General features: G+C 53.4%; 1 protein-coding gene across 4 annotated transcripts in view; it reads right to left on the reverse strand.

Annotated features, from left to right (window-relative positions):
• Positions 1-9,012, reverse strand: part of SLC22A8 (solute carrier family 22 (organic anion transporter), member 8) — a 23,788-nt gene extending 14,776 nt beyond the window's left edge. Inside the window, exons 1-2 of one of the 4 annotated variants that reach the window (XM_011993424.1) lie at positions 8,896-9,012; positions 7,794-7,878 (exon numbers count right to left, since the gene is read on the reverse strand). In XM_011993424.1, the coding sequence (XP_011848814.1) occupies positions 7,794-7,853 (60 nt within the window). In that variant the 5' untranslated portion in view covers positions 7,854-7,878; positions 8,896-9,012. Of the gene's footprint in view, positions 1-7,793; positions 8,152-8,895 lie in introns of all 4 variants that reach the window. The other 3 variants (XM_011993423.1, XM_011993422.1, XM_011993425.1) reach the window with 3 other exon arrangements.
• Between the last annotated feature and the right edge of the window lie 714 nt (positions 9,013-9,726).

The raw sequence follows: 9,726 nt of genomic DNA on the forward strand, positions 1-9,726 counted from the left end.
ATGGTTTCAACCTCCTGACCTCGTGATCCACCTGCCTAAGCCTCCCAAAGTGCTGGGACTACTGGCGTGAGCCACTGTGCCTGGCCTTGAGTTTTTATCTCTAATGGCTAGCAGAGTAGTTGCTACGTAGTATATGTTAACGTTTCCTCAGCAAATAATTAATGAGTGAACAGGGCTGGGAGAATTTTGGCATGCTTTCTGTACAAAGCCCCTAAGGAGGCTCTGTTAAGAAAACCTATAGCAGATGTCTTGATTATTACTCAAAGTGTTGAGTGTGACTTGTGTTTCCCTGGACTGTGTCTCCACGCATAGGCTGTGCCACTTGGAGTCCTTGGATTTAATTATCCTTATTTCATTGAGGAAGCCCAGAGAGGGAAGAAAGGCAACTTGCTGGTTGAACAGAGCTAGTTACTCAACTTCCTGGTGCTTCTGTTTAGTCCTTGACATGACCTTGGCTGATCCATCTCATCAACTTTTGGCAATTCCATGTAATGTTCTCGCTCCCAATATTCTAGTTCAGAGTTTTTTTTTTTTTTGTTTTTTTTTAAGATGGAAGCTCACTCTGTCACCCAGGTTGGAGTGCAGTGGCGCGATCTCGGCTCACTGCAACCTCTGCCTCCCAGGTTCATGCCATTCTCCTGTCTCAGCCTCTGGAGTAGCTGGGACTACAGGTACCCGTCACCATGCCTGGCTGGTTTTTGTATTTTTAGTAGAGATGAGGTTTCACCACGTTGGACCAGGCTGGTCTCAAACTCCTGACCTCAGGTCATCTACCCACCTCAGCCTCCCCAAATGCTGGGATTACAGGCATGAGCCACTATGCCTGGCCTAGCTCAGTGTTCTTGACCATCGTTTTCCTTTCTTGGAATATAGCCGAGCCCCGAGGGAGCTGGGTTCTGGAAGGGAAGGGTAGGAAACTCACTGCCATGCATTCCTGTGTGGGCTGATGCATCAGGAAGGTGGTGGGGAAGAAAGAGAAAAGCACTATGCTCAGGAGAAAGCTTTGCAATTTGCGCCATAATAACCTTATAAAGTAGGTACTATTGTTATCTCTTTTTATAGACAAAGAACCTGAGGCTCAGAGGGTAAGTGGCTTGCTCAAGCATAGCTTATTTCATTTCAAGAAAGAGACTCAAACTCAGGTCTGCTGGACCCAAGATGCTGCCCTTGGCCCTGAGCACAGCCATGCTCTGAGGCCTGGGCTGCTGAAGGAAAGGCACCATACATGGGAGCTGTTACTGTGGGCCACGGTAAGACAGCATAGCCCAGCATAGGCTGGGATTGTGGTCAAGGAGGCAGTCAAGGTCAGAGCCAGATGAGCTGCTCTGACATCGTATCCAAAGAGTGAGCAGCAAGAAGCGAGGCCAGGTGGCCCCTGCAGAGCATGAGGCAGAAAGTGGGCTGCAGAGAGTCAGGATGAGCCGTTTGTGATCAGGACCATGATCAGCGGGATGGGGCCCTGCTGTGTGTGTGGGGAGCTGGCTCTGTCTGCAACCACATATATGGTCCCTAACCCCTAGAGCAGGAACAAGGAAATAGCCTGCCTTAGTTCAGGGGCCTTTTGGAGCTAGGTCAGATCTAGCTTAGGGGAGAATTGCTGCTGCCCGTGTGCATTCCTGAATCCCTGAAGGAACCTGTGCTGGGGCACAAGGACCAGAGAGGATGAGCCAGGTATCTTGGGGACAGTCAAAAAGACATCAGTTTCCAGCTCTGCCACTTAGGAGCTATGTGTTCTGGGGCCAATTACTTAACCTCTGTGTGGCTCAGCCTCTTCATCAGTACCCACAGGTACCTAGTACCTGCCTCTCAGGCTTGTAAATGACATAGGAATGAAAAGCATCTAGCACTTATACCTGGAAAACAGGCACTCAATTCACAATAGCTGTCTTATTATTCTTGTCACTATTAATGTCATTAAGTCATTGTAAGGCCTGCGCTCACAAGGACAGGTAATGCAGTGGAAAGGGCATGGATTCTGTAGTCAGGACCTCCCAACACCCCCCTTCTTCTATAAAAGCTTGACCCACCAGCGTGGCTGGGAAGGCCACCTTCTGGATCTGAGCCCAGTGTACTGAGCCCAGTGTATCCCTCTGTAAAATGGGGACAATGGTGCCTGATTTGCAGGGTCACGAGAGAAGGGATGCAAACGCCAGCCCAGGGCCCTGCATACAGTGGGTGCTTACTGGTGAGTTCCTGATCCTGGAGAGCTCACAGGAAGGTCCCAGCTCCTCCTGTGCACATAATCAGGGGCTTTCTAGGTCAGGGCTGTCAATAGGGATCAGGCTGGCTTGAAAAGTGGTTTGGGTGGGGGCTCTCAGGCCTTTTCCCAGGAGTCAGATTGGAGGCGAGGGAAGAGATGGGGGAGGATGAGCCCCCGGCAGGGCTGAGGGTGGGCAAATGGGGGTGTGAAGCGGAAGTACTGCTGGAGATGAGAGATGGGCAACTGGGGACTGGGGATTGGGATGAAGGAGTGTCAGAGGTGGCTGACCAGAGACCCGGCAGGGGACCCTCCCCGGGGTGGAAGTCTGCTCCCCGGAGGCCTCACGGGGCAGCCTCTCTGCTTCTCCAGCAGCCGACCTGGGGGCCCCTTGGAGCAGTCTTCCCCCCTGGAGAGGGTGGGAGACGGGCTTCTTGCAGCCCTGGAGACAAGACAGGGAGGCTCAAGGCCCGGAGAGGAAGCCCAGGGCCCTTAGAGAGATGAGTCTTGCTCATCCATGGCCCGGCCGAGGCCCTGAGGCCCACAAGCTGAGGTTCAGTGGTGTGGACTATGGGGTACGTGCCTCTCCAGGGAGCCCAGCGTCCAGAATTCGTGTTCCCATGCTTTCCAGACTTAAAGGCCTTTGTTTTCTCTTAATGTCCTAATAAAGCTCATTCTGAAAAATCTTGACCTTCTCTGCTGCACCAAGAGAAAGGAATTTGTGGTCACCCCTGCCAGGAAAGCTTAGGGGATCAGAAGGGGGAGGGAGACTGCCTCCACTCCTGTCCAGACCCGGTGCTGGGCTTGCGCACTCCACCAGCTCAGTCCTCCAGCCCTCTTGCCCACTCCAAGAGGGAGGATCCCTAAAATCCCCATTCTACAGATGAGGGGACTGAAACTGGAGTGGCGAGGTCACTTGCCAGGTTGCTGACTGTAGGGGAAGAGCTGGATCTGAGCAGAAGAGGAGGGCCAGGCTGAGGAGGGAGGCAAAGTCAGGGCTTGGGCGAGCCAGAAACAACTGCGAGAGCTGGCTACCCTTTTTTACTGGGGGATCCCCCTTCTCTTCTGATGGGGACAAACCCGCTAGTTCTCAGACATCCCTATTAACAACAACAGCAAAAAAGCATGGCACCAGCAAGCAGTGCAGCTAACATGAAAATGGAATGCTGTGTGCCAGGCCCTGGGCTCAGTACTGTGCTTGCGTCATCCCCGTTAACCCTCACACTTGCTTTCTTAGCCGTTTTTACGGATGAGGAATCCGAGACTTCTAGGGATCATGACATTCCTGATCATTGGCAGAGGGAGGTTGTGAGCTCTGGTGCACGATCCCACACTGTTTGCGGGATGACTCCTTGCCTCTACTAATGGGTGTCACCTGGACTGACCTTGCGCTTCACCAAATACCCTGCCTTCCTCATTACCACCCTCTTCACCTGGAGCCAACGCAGCGGTTCCCTGCCTCTGCGTCAGAGACCTACTTCTAGGTAAGGTCCAGCCACTGCTCTGTCTCTAGCCAAGGGGCACCAGAACCTGACCCAAGCACATGGAGCTGGACTTGTTATGGCTGAACCAGAACAGAAAGATGAAAGGGTCTGCCCTTGCTGTGCCGGTACCAGTGTGGCTAGCTGGGTCCAGCCACTGATGCATTAATGGCTGGGCAGGGATGCTTTCTAAGGGCTCTCACAGCTGAGAGTCCTGGGGATCCAGCGCCTGATGAATGCCTGGGCCAGACCTGACCCAGAGAAGGGTGCAGTGCCCTGAGGCCTGGCGACCTCTGGTGTCCTATTGGGATGGCGGTTCACACTGTCTCAGCTGCTGAAATGGTAACTGGGAACTGGCTCAAGCGTGAACTGATGCTTGACTGGGTTCAAGGCCTGCAACCTCTCTCTCCGTCTGGCCTTCCTAGAGGCTGCTCGAGGGATTTTCTGGAAAGGAAGCCACTTCCCTGCAGTGAGCAGGGTCTGCATCCCTCCCGTCTGTCTCTCCCACCAGGCTCTGAGGGGGCAAGTCCTTCATTCAGTGTTGATTGAGCGCTTGCCATGCATCTAGTCCCGTGATGACAGAGATGGGTGAGAGAGGCATGGTCCCTGCCCTGGAGATGCTACCGGAGGCAGGGAAGGAGGATCTGTGATGCCCTGGGCAGCAGGGTGCACAGTCAGCCTTATGGATTGTGGGTTGGGGGTTGTGCATTCCTGAGGAGCGTAGGCTCTGGAGCCTGACTCCTGACTTTGACTCCTCACTCCATCCTGTATGAAACATGAGGCCTTGGGCCGGTGACCTGTCCCTCAGTTTCCTCATCTGTGAAATGGGATAATAAAGTTGCTAACCTTAGAGGGTTATTGTGAAGATGAAATGAGTTTATGTGGCCGAAGTGCTTAGAACCATGTGGCACAGTGCGAGCATGCAGTAAATGTTATTGATGGTGATTTAATTGTTCCCTGTGAGATTTTTGTTTCTTTGGCTAGGTTCTGTGTTTTTGGAGGACCTGGGTAGTTGTACTACTGTTTGTCTTCCCAGGTCGCAGGTGCATGGCAAGTACATTTGGAAACTTACTTATGGCTATTGAGGCATCTTTGACTCCCTCCCTGTCCCTCACTCCCTACATCATTCAGTTGCATTCAGTTACCAGGTCCCAGAGATTCCAACTTCCTGACCTTCCTGGTGTCTATTCTGACTGTCCCTTCTATCTATCGTCTCTGTCCTGGATCCCTGTGCATCTTGCTAATGGGTCTGCCCGCTGCTGGACTAAAAGACTCCACAAACTACTCTAAGGGGCAGTCAGAGTGACAAGCCTTCGAAGGTGACCTGTGGTACCACTCTCCTGCTTAACACCACCACAGTCACTGGCTCCCCATTGCCCTTAGGACAGAGGCTACACTTTCACCTCTGTATCATCCAAGATGGGCCCTCTTGCTGTCCTCTCCAGCTCCATGTCTGGGGACCCCCATATCCTACTGCTCACTCCTCCAGCCTTCCCCTGGCCCTTGCAGTCTTGACTTTTTGAGACGGGGTTGTCTTGCTCTGTAGCCAGGCTGGAGTGCAGTGGTGCGATCTTGGCTCACTGCAACCTCTGCCTCCTATGTCCAAGCAATTCTCCTGTCTCAGCCACCTGAGTAGCTGGGACTACAGGTGGGCACGACCACACCTGGCTAATTTTTATGTTTTTAGTAGAGACAGGGTTTCACTATATTGGCCAGGCTAGTCTTGAACTCCTGACCTCAGGTGATCTGCCTGCCTTGGCCTCCCAAAGTAGCTGGGATTACAGGTGTGAGCCACTGCACCCGGCCTTTCTTCTTGCTTCTGTGCCTTTGTATTTGACCCTCCTTCCCCACCACTCTTCCTTTTGCCTAGGGTTCACTGCTTACTAACTCTCATCTCCCAAACTGCTGGGATTACAGGCATGAACTACTGTGCCGGGTCTTTCTTCTTGCCTCTGTGCCTTTGCATTTAACCCTTCTCCCCCGCCACCCTTCCTTTTGCCCGGGGTGCACTGCTCACTAACTCCCACCTCTCCATGAACAGTGTGGGCATTGCTGACTCCAGCCTGGCTTTGATCCTCACTCCAGGCTGGTTAGATAACCCTCCCCTGGGCCTCAGAGCACTCTGAGTGTACAAAGCGCATATTCATTCATTCATTCCACAGAACACCTCCCCTGTACCAGGCACTATTCTAGCTGCTGCAGATAGAGTAGTAAACAAAGCAGCAGAAAATCCCTGCCTTGGGAAACGTGTGTATTCCACCAAACTGCCCGTGATCCTTGAGAGTGGGTCTGCGTCTCACTAGTGGTGTGCTCCTGGAGGGCAGGCAGGGCTAGCGGCTCTTTGACTTTGTGTCCTTAGTATTATGCATTGGGTGTCCATAAATGGATACTTGATGGGTTTCAGGCATTATGCTTGGTGCTGGGGGGAAACAGTAGCAAACATGACAGGGAGGAGATATACTCTAGGGATATGAGAGCAGCAAATGTGGTGGTGTGGAGTGCAGGTGTGTGTGTTTGGGTCCTGAATCTGCGACTTCCTAGCTATGTGACCTTGAGCAAGCTACTTAACCTCTCTGTGCTTCAGTTTCCCCATCTGAGAGAGAGAATGGCAGTACAGACTATCTTATAGTGTTGTCAGGAAGGTTAAAAGTATTAATATCTGTGAAGCTCTTAGAACAATGCCTGGCACATAGTGAACGCTTTATATAAAAATATTTGTTAAACAAATGAATAGCAATCACACAGACTCTGAACATAGCCTTAAATTCAAATCCTGCCTCTGCCAGGTTGTAGCCATGTGTAACATAGGCAGGTCATGGAATCAAGCTGAACCTCAGTTTCTTGATCTGTGAACTGGAGATAATACTTCTCTTAAAGAGATTACATCTCCTGGGCCTCCAGGAGCCCACAGACATATAGTGCTTGGCACCAGGTAAGGGCTTTGCAACACATCTCTTCTCATGAGGAAAAACAGGATCCTGCCCTTGAGGGGTTCATGGTTCCCGAGGGAGGATGAAAACACTGGTCCCTGCTCACCGCTCAGACGCCACCTCCTCCATGAAGCCTCCCTTGAATCCAACGGTTTCTCCCTCTTTTGGACTCCCATAAACATTTGTCTCCCTGTACCTCTGATGGGCTTTAGCTCTAAATTCCAGTTCTGAAACTGACCAGCCATGTGGCACTGGACAATCATTTCCCTTCTCTGGGTCTTAGGTTTTTATTTTTAAAAATTCTGTAAGGGGAGATAGAGTTCACCTTCAATGGAGCATCACGTTGGAATCAAGCAAGACAGTGTCTACAAACAAAGCACCCAAATGTGCCTGGCGGTTAGTGATGTCCGATACAAGCCAATTCCCAATTTCTCATCTTCATCCTAGCATAGGCTCCTGACTGGCCTGTCAGTTCCCTGAAGAGTCCGATTTAACTCTGCATTTCCCTGAGGTGGCAGGTGAGAGAGTCAATGAATCAGTGAAGGGCTGCGGGAATGAGAGGTGAACCCACGAGTGCCTGTGTGTGGGGATGAGACATTTTCTGGGTCTGCTGTGGAGTGTTTCAAGCCTGTGCGGTCCCTCCTCCACAGCCCTCCCACCTTGGGGCCTTTGCACAAGATGGAATTTTCCTCCTTTCTCTCACTGCCTGTTTGGCCCTTGACTGATGTTTCTATCTCAGTTCCAGGGGCATTTGTGTAGGGAGGATTCCTTCAGTGCCCATTCCCCACGCCCTCACTCTCACACCTACCCCAGGGGTAGGTCATACTGCAAAGTCACTTTGAAGTCGCGATTTTACACTTCTTTGTGTGGTATTTTTCTTAATGGGTGCTATCCCCACCAGGCTGTAGACCCCTGGGAGCAGGCATGGTGCATTTTTGTGTTCCCGGAGCTGAGCTCTGTGCCTGTCACAGAACAGGCCCTCGGTAGCAGTTTGTTGAAGCACTGCTTGGACTCTGAGTGGGAAGAAGCCGAGGCTCTTGGCGCTTCTGCACTCAGGTCCTTCCTCTTTGCCTGCCCAGTGGCCTGTCCTCAGTTCCCGGGAATACCAGACCCTAGCCTCCTCTGCTGCCTGCCAGGGTATGGGGTACGTGGGTAAGTGGAGGGAGAGGGTTTGCCCAGGCATACCTCTGTCACAATGGAGTCCTTGGTGCTGTTGTAGACCCAGCCATCCAGGCATGGCTCCATGAACCTCTGGGTGTCATTGGGCAGGCTGGCATTGGATGGATGTACAAAACGGAGGCACCTCTCAGGCTTCCCATTTGGGCCCATGGGGATCACCCAAGGCCCTGCGGAGGCATTGGGGGGCGGGCGGCAGTGATGGACAGGGGTGGCGGCTGTGAAGATCTGTAGCAGGTTGTGGTTAGCCATGTTGAGGATCGGGAGGCCCAGTATGGCTACATGCAGGAACTGGAAACGGCCCATGCTTCCCACACGGTCCAGGATCTCCGAGAAGGTCATGGCACTGGGGCAAGATGAGCCAGAGCTGTGGGCAGGGCATAGGCCCGGGAGAGGTCTATGTGTGCCCGGTGGTGCGTGGGCCTATGGAACCATATGTGAGAGGGTGAACCAGGTGGATATGCGAGCACAGGTGTGTGGAGCGGTGCGTGTGTGACTGTGTAAGGATGTGGAAGCTCAGGCGTGTGGAGCCGCAGATTCTTGTGCGGATGCCTGAGGAAGAACCCAGCTGCATGGAGGGCTATGGGATCAAAGGTGTAAGTGTGTGTCCAGGTGTGTGGACACAAAGGTATCTATAGGTATGTGCTCATTTAGGCTGGAGCATAAGGACGCAGCTGTGTGAACTCGCATGTGTGTTGCGTGTGTGTGCACCTGCGGGTACGAGCGTGTGTGTGCTCAGCTAGGCTGGTTGCACATGCTGCATGCACGGAGCAGTGCAGGACACTTAGCAGGGACCGAGGGGCCCGGCCTTGGATGTTGGCTACAAAGGATGGATTGCGAGGTGGGTGGCAGATGTCCCCAGTTGCTCCAGGCAGATACACAGGGTTAGCAGAGTACAGGTTGCCTGGTGGGAAAGGCCTCCCCAAGCCCAGAGCCTCCTGGCTTCTGGCAGTTCCCTGGGGCTGGGCCCACCATGCTGGGGTATCTGTAAGAGCCCGAAGTGGGTCTCAGAGGGCACTAGTGGCTTGGCCAGTCGCAATGAGAGCCTGGCCGCAGGAGATTCCCGGGGATTCCTGGGCGCCTGGGCTGGGGGCCCTCCGTCCCTCCTCACCTGGTGGCTGGGTCTGGGTCCGATGGGGCTGGTGATCAGTGTAGTTGAGGTCCCTGCTCTGTCCTAGGGGCCGGCTGCTGCTGTAGTTGGGCAGCTCAGCTCTAACAAGCTGTGTTTGTGCCTCCCCCAGGGGGGCTTATATAAGGCATAAGCTGTTTCCCGGGCTAATGTTTGACTTTCTTTTGCGGATTAACATCACTGGCAGGGAGAGTGCTGTGGACCCACCAAGCCCAGCTCTCCTCAAAGGGCTGCCTCAGCGAAGGCCGGTGGGGGTGGGGCAGCGTGGCTGAGCCTAGCAGGGCTGCTGGATGGACACCATGGGCCCAAATGGGAAGCCCGAGAGGTGCCTCCGTTTTGTACATCCACCCAGTGCGAGCAGCCCAGGCAGGCTCACCGAGGGGAGAGTCTGGGAAGGAATCTGGCCTGACCGCTGAGGGTTCAAGGTTCTTCTCAACTGATGTTCAGAGGACTTGGAGCTGAGGACAACCAATGGGAAACACACGGGTGCCCGTAAGCAGGCAGCATTCTCCTCTGTGCTGCCTCCCCTGCCTGGCACCTCCTGAGTAGGGGAAGGGGATTTGCCTCTCAGGACGTGTTAGGGCATACCCAGACAGAAAATGTCACTTTCATCTATCCCTCAGGATGCAGGGCTGCCATCTCCTGGGCCCCTGGGGCAGCAGCCAGGACCTCCCTGTCTGTGTCTCTGACACAGGTGAACTGTCCCCTTCCATCCCACCCTCAACGGACAGGCCTCTCTCCTGATCAGCCGCTTCCCCCTGGGGACCAAGTGCAGTCCCTACTGTTTTATTTTCACTTGGAATATTATTTTAA

Source organism: Mandrillus leucophaeus, unplaced genomic scaffold (genome assembly GCF_000951045.1).
Source record: "Mandrillus leucophaeus isolate KB7577 unplaced genomic scaffold, Mleu.le_1.0 Scaffold43, whole genome shotgun sequence".
In the NCBI taxonomy this organism is placed as follows: domain Eukaryota; kingdom Metazoa; phylum Chordata; class Mammalia; order Primates; family Cercopithecidae; genus Mandrillus; species Mandrillus leucophaeus.